Here is a 12,942-nt window from a genome sequence, read left to right as displayed (position 1 = left end):
GTATTAACAGTATCCTTGCAAAGTGGGCTAGCACTTCATTCAAAGTCCTGGCATCCAGTTATGATTTAGTAATATATTTTATTATACTTTAGTTGAAACAGTAATGTAGGGAACGTTGATTTAAGAGAATGTTTAAAGTGTTTGATGAAGGGAGGCATTTTCACCTGACCTGGCGAACAGAGTTATTTAAGCTGGTGCATCACTGGGACCTCCCGTGGGACTGCGGTGTGGGATCGCTCTTTCGCATTCTGTTCGGCAGGACTGATCTCGTGGTTTCTCGGTAGCTGGCTCCGATATAAGGATTCGTTGTAGGGCGGTGCAACAGATACCTGTATATATCAGTTGGGGTCAACTCCAGAACGCGTTGCCGCTCACTTTTCGTTTGGCTCTGGGCGAAGGTATTGGGGTTATTGGCACCTAAAGGTTTTGTAATTCAAAGTGGGGAGGGGCCGATGTAGCGAGGGGATTTCTGTGATATCGTTCCGTTTTAATGAAATATGATAATTCTGCGCAAAGTACTACTTATTTTGAATGGAGTCAGTGCCTAGTTGTGTTTTGCGAGACTTTGAAGAAATCCGTCGAGATAAATTGAATTCCCTTGGAAATGAAGAAAACTGGTTTATTTTGCAGGTGCGGCCATTTATTAAGGAACTGGAGCTGGTTTGTGTGAACGTGGATTTCCGTTGCTGCCTCCTGTTCAGTTATTCAGAGAGAGTTTTTAATATATACAGACATAGGCTTATTTGACCGCATGGTTTGACTATTAAAACCCGGGTGGAGAAATGTAAAACTGAAACGAGGAGGGTGACAGAGATCTGAGTTAACTTGTATCATGGGTAACTTGCAGGTAGGGCTTAAACACAAGTCGAGAGTGAATTGGCGTATTTTGCAAATGAGGCAGAAGGGACAAAGTTGTTTGATACGTTCAGAGATCAAGATGAGCGGAAATCAACCATTTAACAAAGCATTAGCAATTGGAAGTGTTGGTGGGTACTGCGCACAGAGGAAGGTTGTTAACTGATCCTTTTGGCTGGCACCATCAACAAACTGAGCACCGGAGAATAAAGGATATTCCAAAAAAAAAACTGTTCTGCAAAGCGGAAGCGCTTTCCCTGTTTGTATCTGTCTTCTGCAATCTGAATCTCGAGGCCCAAATATATTCGCCCAAGCGAAGAGATTTTTGGACACACCCGCATCTGTTTCGAAAGGCGAGCAGACTCTTGTCATCGAATTACACTTGCGGCCGTCAAATCTGTTTTTCGAGGCAGAGTTACAAATTTGCTATAAGATTGAACTTCCAGTAAAATAAAGCCCAACAAAACGTAGAAACTATAATAGTCTAAATTAGTATAATTAATATAGTAATACATTTATTGTAATTATAACTAGCATGAAGTAGTATAAATTATATATAATGTGCGTTACCTGTACCTACGCACCTGTGATGCTGCTGCAAGCAAGTTTATTATTGTACCTGTATCTCACTGTACTTGTGCACTTGATGGTGAACGCGATTTGAGAAACTTGCAGCACAACATGTTGGCGCCTCTGCTAAAAGGGCATCGATTCTAGCATTGGAAGGAATTGGAAAAATAATCGATCAGTGCTTCACTCAAAGCAGTTATACTGAAGTTGCCCCCCTCCCGTGCACTTGAAAGGGAAACCGTGGCCTTATTTTCAGTCAGGAAACAGCAATCAAGACATGGTATTTCTACAGAAATGGTCAACTTAGTGGGCGAATGGGGCTAGTAATACCGAACACAGTATTTGTAACGTGAATCTTGCAACTTTACACCAGTTGAATTAGTTGCTGCGAGCGAAGTGTCTTGTTTAAATGGACGGGGCACTGTTGTACCTCCTGTTTATTACAAACTACGATAAATTGCACATTTAGACGGAGACGTAACATAAAGATTTTTACTCATCGTGTATGTGAAGGATGTAAGAAAGTCAATTCAATTCAATTACCACGCTTCTTGGTATTCAGTCAGCTTCAGACTTTTAAGAACTCTCTCTTGTGCTCCAGGGTCCCTTTAGACGATATGATGCAGCTGCTGTACCTGTCGTTGCTGTTTGCGACCCAATTTTGTTCCATTGCAAGGGGAAGCTTCGGTCCCTGTAAACATCATAATGTTCAAGAAAATTTCACCATGTCTCAGGTTAGTGACAACATTCTCTTTTTTCAGATGTGTAGTGGACCAGTTTTATTTTATGCAGAACACTGAACAAAAAAGGAACATGCCCTTAGGTCCGTGATGTTTGCACTGAAAGCAATGCCAAATTAAACCAAATCTCCTCTTCCTGCGTGTGATTTATATCCCTTCATTCCCCGCATATTGGTGTATTTGTTTAACAGCCTATCGAATGTCATACTATATCTGCTTCCACCACTGCTCCTGGCATCTACCACACTCTGTGTACAAAACTTGCCTGGCACATCTTCTTCTGATTTTTCCTCTTCTCAACTTAAAATGTGTGTCCTCTAATGTCTGACTCTTCTACCTTGCGGGGGGGGGGGTGGATTTTGACTGTCAACCCTCTCCACCTCTCTCATAAGTGCAGTGCCCACTTTATTAGTACCTTCAGCACCTAATAAAGTGGCCTCCTGGTGTATGCTTGTAGTCTTTGGCTGCTGTAGCCCATCATGTATGCATTTAGAGATGCTCTTCTGCATTGCGGTTATTTGAGTTAATGTTGCCTTCCCGTCAGCTTGAATCAATCTCCTCTGACCTCTCTCATCAACAAGTCATTTTTGCCAAATAACTGGTGATCACTGGATTATTTATTTTTTTGTTGTTTTTGCACCATTCTCATAATCTCTAGAGACTGGTGTGTATGAAAATTCCAGGAGATCAGCAATTTCTGTGATATTCAAACCACCCTGTCTGGTAACGACAATCGTTCCATGGTCAAAGTCACTTAGATTACATTTCTTCCCCATTCTTATATTTGGTCTGAACAATAACTGAACCTTGTAACCATGCCCTCAAGCTTTTATACCTTGAGTTGTTGGTGGTGCATGAGGGGGCTTCTTTAGCGTTTGACTGTTTATCGACGAGGCCGAGTTGCTAGCTCGATGCTCAATCCAGTGCAGATGAAAAGTGTGCAAGGAGCCAGCCAGATTCGAACCCGGGAACCTTCACCTTGAATGCTGGTGTGGATACCTCATAATTAACTGATTAGATATTTGTAGTAATAAGCAGTTGTACCTAGTAAAGTAGCCACTGAGTGTAATTTTATAAGCATCTATGAGGTCGCCCCATAACTTGAGATGCTTCAGAGAAATCAATCCAAATTGTGTAAAGAAATATTGTGTTATAATTATAATTTGTTCAGCAAATAACAAGTAACATCAGCAGGCTAGGGTTGTGGTTGTATGGGGAGGAATGGTCTGATAAAGCATGCCTGCTTCTGTGGTAGTTTCAACATTTCATCGATGGGGGTGCAGGAGAAGTGAGGTTGGTATTTATTTTCCAAACCCTCAATCAGGTGATTGGCTTTTCTTTTTGCATAACAGCTCATTTGTATTATCTAAACAATTCTTAGACAAATGGATGATCAGGATATAAAAAGAAGGTAAGAAGTTTTGGTGTGAGGTTAAAAACACTTCCAAGGATTGTTTCAGTTCCTGAGGTGCAATGTTTTTTCCACTGACCTATGAAGGTGGAGTGCTCAATGAAATGCAATCATTGATTTTTTAACTTCTATTTTAGCAGACTTTAACTTAGTTCCTAGCATGTTATTTAAGCTTAAAATTTTGTATGTAACCAGATCCTGAATTCCCTTCCTATTCTCGCCGTATGTTGAGCTTTCTCAACAATATGAATTAGAGTTAGGCAACACACATCAAAGTTGCTGGTGAATGCAGCAGGCCAGGCAGCATCTCTAGGTAGAGGTGACTGTACCTCTCCCTAGAGATACTGCCTGGCCTGCTGCGTTCACCAGCAACTTCGATGTGTGTTGCTTGAATTTCCAGCATCTGCAGAATTCCTGTTGTTTGAATTAGAGTTAGTGCAATTTCATGGTTTTTGTTGAATACTCTTTGGACAAGAATTGACTTCCCATGGTCTTTGCCATACCATCTGATAATATCCTACCGAATACAACTAGGGCAGCACGGTAGCATAGTGGTTAGCACAATGCTTTACAGTACCGGCAGTCAGGGTTCAATTCGCATTGCTGCTTGTGAGGAGTTTTAACGTACACCCTTGACCACATGGTTTTCCTCCGCGTGCTCCAGTTTCCTCCCACAGTCCAACGACTGAATTGTCCTGTGGTTAGGCTGGGGTTAATCTGGGAGTTGCAGGGCGGCATGGCTCGGAGGTTCGGAAGGGCCTATTCAATAAATAAATGAACCGTTTCTCTTCCCTTTCATCCATTCAATGCCTTTTTCATCACCTAACTCATTAAATTTTTCTTTACCATCTATACTTCTTTGCTATTATGCTTTTGACAATTTATTAAAACAAGTTTTTGCTTATAAAACTGTTAGTGGAGGAGTATTCTAAATCTTCATCTGTTGTTCATTCCTTTTTCTTTGGATAGTCCATACAGTATGGTTCTTAACTGTTCCTAATCCAATCTGAGAAAACACTACCATCCAAATCATGGCATGTCCATTTGCTTTTGAATGACAATGAAACAGGTTATTAATTTTCTGTAAATGTTCATCTTACTGATTTGCTGAACCAGTCATTGAAATCCCTCAGAGAAGAATAGCACTACATGACCACATGAATTTAATTATTTTTCCCCTGTTATATGAAAAACTGCCTAAGCCCCAACTTAATTTTCTACTAGACAGGAAAGATAGGCTTTTGTTCCCCTCTTACTGACTTTAATATTTGTGACCATTAAATAATGGAAGTTCCAGAATGCACTTGTACTCTCCCTGTACTTCTTTAAACAGAGCAAAGTCGGTAATAATTGTTGTAAAGTTATCCCTACACTACCAGTGGACTGGAGTTTCCTTCTAGTGGTATTTTGAATAGTGCATTATTGGTGCTGATTAATCTGCTTCAATGGCATCATTTGTCTATACTAATATGTATTTAATTTCTCAGTATTTGGGAACATGGTATGAAATTGAACGATCTGGTTCTACTGACAGTGACACCAGGTGCATTAAGGAAAAATACTCAATAAACGAAGAACATAAGATTGAGCTCCTGACACAGTATGTGGAGTAAGTACCCCAGAGATATCCTTTAAGTGAAAGGTAAATATTTCTCTTGTGTAACAACAGCATGAGTGATTTTTTTACTTGGGAAACAGAGCGATTGAGTGGTACGTCTTTGCAGTTGTGGGAGGAAACCAGAGCACCTGGGAAAAACCCATGCATTCCACGGGGTGGACGTACCGAGACTCCTTACAGAATGGTGCCGAAATCGATTGCCCCGTGCTGAAAATGCCGGTGGTAACAAATCTGATTCTGATGATTACTATATGTGTGCTCTTTATCAGATTGAATCTCCATTCTGTTTGCAGTGAAATCGAAGAAGACCCCAATCGCATGTTGATTTTCTGTTCGACTAAAAATAAATTCTTTCACTGAGATGCATCTGCCATTTTAACCAATTCTCGCATTTTATCAATATTCCAGAGTAGTTTTCTACAGATTTTTATAAAGCAATCCGAGTGTCCGGTTTTTTTTTTAACCAACATCCAAATTGTTGAGAAGCAGAGTAAACAAAGCTGCATTCGGAAGAACTTCACTTTCAAATATTTTTATTCAAATGCTCAGAAAGCTGCTTCACTTTTTGTACTGTTTCTTTAAAACCATTTAAAAATCCATTTTGTTGTCGTCACTGCAATTCCTTGATTCTTTATCTTTTCATGTCATTTGCCATTTAAGTTTTTTTTTGCTGAAACTGTATATACCAGAACTACCACAGTGCTCCTACCTACCCCCACCATTATCCCAAAACTGCACATATTTGAGCTCCCTTAGTAAAATTGGTGCTGGCTGCCACTGATTACTTATTTGGATCTGTGGTATTTTCAACCTCAGATGTTTTGAAAATTTGCTTGCCATAGGCACTAAGCCAACTGACTTGCCTTTAACTAGATTACCTTGTACCTGCTATTAAAAATGGCTTCAACCGTGACCATACTGGTCCTTGAGCACATATCGAAATGAAACTTCTATTTTTTTTTATTTCTTGGACATTCAAGTCTTCTAGGTTTTAACCCATCAACCTTTATACTTTCCTGCTACTATAAAGAAATTACTTACAGCAATATAAAATATCATATTTAAAAAAGATTATTGAGCTGCAGCGCGGAATAGACCCTTCTGGTGCTTTGAGCCATGCCGCCCACAAATCCCTCTATTTAATCTGACCGTAATCACGGGACAATTTACAATGGCCAGTTAAGCTACCAAAGACTGGTACGTCTTTGGTCTGTGGGTGGAAACCAGAGGATCTGAAGGAAACCCATGTGGTCATGGGGAGAACATGCAGACTCTTTACAGGCAGCAGCAGGAACTGAAGTTGGGTTCCCTGTACAGCAAAGCATTGTGCTAACCACTGTGCTGTGTTTCTGACACCTTCTGAGTTCACCACTACTACAATGTCCTTTCTCCAGTATGCGTCCATTCATTGACTAGCAGCTGACAACCCAACCCACTCAATGCTCATTCTGCAACTGCACTAACTGATTGCAACTTGGACTTTGAGGCCTCAATTCTGCAGCTTTTCTCAAAGATTCATTGGCCCAAATGGTGGCTAGGCGGCTGGAATTCACATCCTGCAGTCCCAGCTTCAGCAACTCCCTTCTAGCCTTCTGATGGCTCCTCACCTGTCAGAGTGCAGTTTCACTGTTTCCAAGTTTCTCTGATGGGCAGGGACATTTAGAACATGGAAATATTTTAATTGATAAACTAATTAAATTATTCAACAAATATGCAAAGTTTTAAAAGTACATTTAAAATTAATTACAACATATTTAAAATCAAGTATGTATTTTTAAATTTTGTCCATGATGTGCTATCATTGTTTCAAAAATAAATTATTCAGTGATATAAAACTAAGTATTTTAGTTAACCCAACATTTTTAATTGAACTTGGCGGATCACTTAACATTATTTTCATCTGTGCAGGAAAGGCAATTCTCTAAATATTCATAAAGGAGATGTATTTTACTCTTCTACTGAGAAAAATCCAGCCAAATTTTTCTTCAGAATTACAAATGGTAAGTATGTGAAAATGATTGCTTACCTTCTTGCAGATTGCTTCACAGGATTTGCTTTGTTTATAATTGTAGTCAGTCAATAACAAAAAGTAAATTTCAATGTCGTGAGGTGAACTTGTAGGCAAATAGCTGTGCTGATGGTTTTGCTTGGTATGGATAGCATACTCAGAGCTGACGATCTTTTAACCTGAAGAACGTATCAAAAATATTAGTGGAATGAAGAGGCAGGCATATTGCACTCTCACCTGTGTAAAACAGAGAACATTAGATTATTTTCCCTATCCTCTCTGCTCTCACGCTCCATTTCTTTCATTGACCTCAACTTTAAGCAAAGTGAACATGAAATTAGATATAGATGAAATCCTTCAGAAAATTGATTCATAGAATCATTCATGCAGCAAAGAAACAGGCCCTTCGGTCCATCTAGTCTATGCCAAACTATTAATCTGTCTAGTGCTATCAGCCTGCATTCAGACCACAGCCCCTCCATCCATGTACCTAGCCAAATTTCTCTTAAATGTTGAAATCAAACCATATCCACCTATCCTCTTGCAGTTCACTCCACACTCTCACCTTGCTCTGAGTGAAGAAGTTTCCCCTCATGTTCACCTTAAACATTTCATCTTTCACCTAAAACCCATGACCTCTAATTCTAGTCTCAGCCAGTTTCAATGGAAAAAAGCCTACTTACATTTACCCTATCAAAACCCCTCATACTTTATATACCTCTATCAAATCTCTCCTGATTCTACTATGCTCTTGTGAATGAAGTTCTAACCTATTCAACCTTTCTCTATAACTCAAGTCCTAGCAACTGAATTGGATGAAGTTACAGGATTATGATGGACTGGAAGAATGGAATGCCTTCTGGAGTAGATTATCCCCGAATTTTACAAGGCTTTGATGGCTGTCAAACAGCAAACTGCCAATGTTTAGCTGTGTTTATGCCAACAAGATTGAGATCTCAGCATGTACACACCTAGATCTGCAACTAATCTGCCTGCATACTTTATAATTGGACTTCACTGACTTGCTGAAATTCCCCAGCACTTATTTTGTGGAATGTACTTGTAGGTCCTGTATCAGGTTAGGATTGGTGTAAAATATAGGAGTTCATTCATTTCAACTAAGATTTTATAGCTTCATAGAAGAAGGGGAAGGATGAGGTATATCACCATTTTTGTGTAATCACTTGAGTTATGGCTATTTTTGTGTTTACATGTGACCTTAATTTTTTTTAACAATGTATCTATGGCTTTTAATGTTATTTCCATTTTAAAACAATTAGAAACAGTTAAAATTGGACAGATGACTGCAAGGTGCATGTGACTTTGGCAACGGTGAATGGTTTTGTGGGTGAGGCTCGTTCTGGGCCATTCATTAGAAACTGGTGGGTCTCCCCTCAGGTTCCAGCTGGCTTTCATCCGGCAAGTTCTTCTTTCTGAAAATACCCAAGATGAGGGATTCTCAGGGAGCCAACCAGCATGTATTCATGTCGTCCTGTAATTCATCATTTTCTTTTCGTTTTTGTACCCTCGAGTCAATGTTGGAAATGAAAAGGTAGTAATGGAATCAGAGAACAGTAGAGTGTGAGTGAGCTGATCAGCTTATGTTGTCCACGGCAACTCGTGGGCACCTTTGCATATTTATGCCATTTCCCAACACTTGGTCCATAGCTCTCTTCACCCTGGGCAGATCCAGGTGTTCATCTAATAAGTGCTATCAGCAACCCACCTTCAAACACTTCCTCAGACAGCGCACTCCAGGTACTTGCCAATCTCAAGGTGAAAGATTCCCCTCCTAGTCACTTATCCCTTGCCGTAAATCTTTTGGGAAATGAACCTGGTCAGGTGTCACATCTCTCGGTGGGAGAGCATTGTGGAGGTAGTGATCACAACTCTATCTCCTTTACCATAGCGCTGGAGAGGGATAGGAGCAGACAATTCAGGAAAACATTTGATTGGAGTAGGGAGAAATATGATGCTATTGAGCAGGAACTTGGGAACGTAAGCTGGGAGCAGATGTTCTCAGGGAAATACACGACAGAAATGTGGCAAATGTTCGGGGAACATTTGCATGGTGTTCTGCATTGGTATGTGCCATTGAGGCAGAGAAAAGGTGGTAGGGTAAAAGAACCATGGTCTACAAAGGATAGGGAAAATCTAGCTAAGAAGAAAAGAAAAGCTTATGAGAGGTTCAAGAAACTAGGTGCTGTTAGAACTCTAAAAAATTACAGAGGTGCCAGGAAGGAGCTCAAGAATGAAATTAGGAAAGCTAGAAGGGGCCATGAGAAGGCCATGGTGAACAGGATTAAGGAAAACCCCAAAAGGCATTCTACAGGTATGTGAAGAGCAAGAGAATGAGCTGTGTGAGAATAGGACCAATCAGGAGCAATAGTGGATCAGTGAGATCTTGGGGTCTGTGTCCATGGGATACTCAAAGCTGTTGCACCAGTTGACAGTGTTGTTAAGAAGGCATATGGTGCATCGGCCTTCATCAAACATGAGATTGAGTTTAAGAGCCGAGAGGTAATGTGGCAGCTATATAGGACCCTGGTCCGACCCCACTTGGAGTACTGTGCTCAATTCTGGTTGCCTTACTATAGCAAAGACGTGGAAACCATAGAAAGGGTGCAGAGGAGACTTACAAGGATTTTGCCTGGATTGTGGAGCATGCCTTATGAGAATAGGTTGAGTGAACTCGGCCTTTTCTCCTTTGAGCGACAGAGGATAAGAGGTGAGCTGATAGAGGTGTATAAGATGATGAAAGGCATTGATTGTGTGGATAGCCAGAGGCTTCTTTCCAGAGCTGAAATGGCTAACATGAGGAGGCATAGTTTTATGGTGCTTGCAAATACGTACAAGGGGGATGTCAGAGGTAAATTTTTCACACAGAGAGTGGTGGGTGCATAGAATGCACTGCCAACGCTGACGGTGGAGGTGGATACAATAGGGTCTTTTAAGAGACTCATAGATAAGTACATTTTTTCTATGCTCTACGTGTTAGGGAAATTTTAGGCAGTTTCAAGAGTAGGTTACATGGTCCTCACAACATTGTGAGCCAAAGGGCCTGTAATGTGCTGTAGATTTCTATGTTCTATGCCCTTTTTCCTTTTATTTGTCTCTGTTACGGGGAAGGTGTCCTGCAATCTACCCCTTTATACCCCTCATAAACCCCTCATAAACTTATATACAAACTCAGCTGTCAGTCTGTAGAATGTGAATTCCAGGTTTAGTTCTACTTTTTCCAGACTGCCGCTCCATTAAAGTACTGACAGTTTCCTGATATGTTGGAGGTGCTTACTCTTGACTACATCTAGATGTCTTCTGCTCTTGCAGTAATGTTTGTAAATTAAAATAATTATTTTGTTAATTCAACAGAATATGAACGGTGGGGCAGTTTTGGCATGAGTCCATTGGGTAAGTAGCAATATTCATAAAAATGGAATCAAGAAATTGTGTCAGGCAATCAAAAGTTTGGGACTATGTTTACCAACTGAAAGCAATGTTTTGTTCTGTAGTCACAGAACCTGTGTTTGCCTCCCTGTTGCATCAGTTTTGTCATTTAATCTCGCCCTATGTTGTTTTATTTCTGCTCATACCCTCATTTGCCAATCTTTCTACTTGAAACCTTCTACTTTTCCAACATTTTCCATTTCTGCTGAATGCCTTGATCCGATGCTTCAACTGTTTCTCTTATGACAGATGTTACAGCAAACATTTATAACTTCTTTCATTGTTCTACCTGATATCTGCAACTTTGCATTGCAATGGCTTCTTTGGTCCAAACTGTCTATAAATGCAATTTCCCATTGGGAGTGTGGAGTTAACCTTTCTGTTATGGTCCTGTGCTAATGTTGTGTCTCTTGCTGGTATGCTATATCAACTGAGGACTCCTTGCTTTCTGATTTCTTGGGTAATTCTACTATTACAACCAAACTCATTTAAGCAGGTAATGGATGAGAAGATTTAAAATGGCAGCAGAATTTGTAGGTGTCCTCAATTAAGATCTTTAATATACAATATGAAATAAGAATTGTCTTTGATATTAACTATAACATACGGTTTGACAACGCAAGTTGTACTTTCTTGCAGGAAGTGGAGATCACAGAACATGATCTATAAAAAAAAGAATCCTTGTTCGAGGTCTATTCCTCATGAACGATCAGCAGCAACACAAATCTGAAACAAAAAGTAGAAAATGCTGGAATCAGCAGGTCTGGCAGCATCTGTGCAAGGAGTAACATTTAATGTTTCATGTTGAACATTCTGAAAAAGGGTCTTTGACTTGAAACGTTAACTCTGTTTCTCTTTCTGCAGGTATTGTCTAACTTGACAAGATTTTTTTTTAGGATTTTCTGCTTTTATTTCCAGTTTCCAGGATCTACAATTTTTTTCAGCAACATAAATGCGTCTCTAAAAATGGGTTGTATGTTTAATTATGCTAAATTCAAGCATTTTAATCTTGCATTCCTTATCAAGTTTAGTGGGATGCTGAACTCTGTTCAAAAATACTCCAGTTGGAGGCCATAGTGCTTGCTAGTTTTAATGTCCTTTGGTTTTCAATTACGACTTCTGATAGGCAGTTTATAACAATTAGCTGCTGCCGAGGCAATTCCACTGTCGAAGGGAAATTTGTGTGTTTTTTGTACATTATGACTTTTTTCAGTTAAAATATATGATATAGCTATACCAGAGTCATCTTAAGAAGTTAAAAGAGCAGGTGGAGACAAAAGAGATTGCTGATGCTGGCATCTGCAGCAACACAAAGGTACTGGAGGAACTCAGTGGGTGAGGCAGAATACCAGCCGAGTTTCCCCACCAACCTTTGTGTTAATCTAAAAGAGCTGACCTTCTGATACTTTAATTGAACATTATTCAAGGCTCATGACTTTACACCAACCTATAAAATTGACAGAGTAGGGGAGTTGCAGAGTTTGGAAGTGATGGCAGAGGCCAAGAATTTGGTGTACTGAGAGAGTCCAAAAGATCTGATATGGATACTTTCACATCTATCATTTGGAAGTTCTGTGCCCAGTGTATCTAAAGTTTTATGCAGCCGCTATTTCCTGAGAAAACTGTAAGCTTTCCTATGTTAATGTAATGTATATTTGCTTTTGCAGACCACATCCTTATGCCATACTGGGTATTGGCCACCGACTATACAACTTACTCTCTGGTGCTCTCATGCGCCAGTGCTCTTATAACGCACCATGATTATATCTGGATTTTGGGAAGGGAACGGCAGTTATCAAAGAATGTCACTGATTACCTGCATGAAATATTGAAGACATCTAATATCAATGTTAATTTAGTTCCAATTGATCAGCATAATTGCACTGTAGTGTACTGATCAGAACCTGTTTGAAAACAAAACAAACACTTAAAACTAGATCAATAATCAACTTGTCTTTAGTTTATTCCATTATAAATTATACTACTTATTCAACCAGAATTTCACCACATTGATTGAGTTATGAGTTAAGTGTAACTTTCCTATCCCCAGACTTCACAAGTTTCTACTGAGCATCTCCAAAGCATGATCGTAAACTTCAAGGACACTTAATAAAAGCAATTCTGACATTCCAGTCAAAAGTTTGCCTGCAATTCTAAATTTAAAAAATTGGCATAATATAAGCAGAATAACTAACTCAGTATGCCGATGAGCGTGAAGTTACCTCATTGTGTGCAGGAGTAAATGTCTCTTACTGAGTCCTTCCCGTCATTATATTCTATTTACTCCACCACC

General features: G+C 39.7%; 1 protein-coding gene across 1 annotated transcript; it reads left to right on the top strand.

Moving 5' to 3' along the window:
• The first annotated feature begins 296 nt into the window (after positions 1 to 296).
• LOC134344748 (apolipoprotein D-like) lies at positions 297 to 12,546 on the top strand. The gene is made up of 6 exons (XM_063044832.1): positions 297 to 398; positions 2,027 to 2,159; positions 5,064 to 5,185; positions 7,103 to 7,194; positions 10,575 to 10,613; positions 12,317 to 12,546. Exons 2-6 carry the CDS (start codon positions 2,043 to 2,045, stop codon positions 12,544 to 12,546), a joined length of 600 nt encoding a protein of 199 aa, XP_062900902.1. The 5' UTR covers positions 297 to 398; positions 2,027 to 2,042.
• Positions 12,547 to 12,942: the final 396 nt, after the last annotated feature.

The sequence above is a fragment of the Mobula hypostoma genome, chromosome 4, assembly GCF_963921235.1.
Source record: "Mobula hypostoma chromosome 4, sMobHyp1.1, whole genome shotgun sequence".
In the NCBI taxonomy this organism is placed as follows: Eukaryota; Metazoa; Chordata; class Chondrichthyes; order Myliobatiformes; family Myliobatidae; genus Mobula; species Mobula hypostoma.
The sequence above is the reverse complement of the archived record's forward strand: the minus strand, read 5'-3'. Positions and strand labels throughout refer to the sequence as shown.

Coding starts and splice junctions, on each gene's coding strand:
- LOC134344748 (XM_063044832.1), top strand. CDS start 2,043: ATGATGCAGCTGCTGTACCTGTCGTTGCTGTTTGCGACCCAATTTTGT. Junction 5,186..7,102: donor CTCCTGACACAGTATGTGGA/GTAAGTACCCCA, acceptor TCATCTGTGCAG/GAAAGGCAATTCTCTAAATA. Junction 7,195..10,574: donor TTTCTTCAGAATTACAAATG/GTAAGTATGTGA, acceptor TTAATTCAACAG/AATATGAACGGTGGGGCAGT.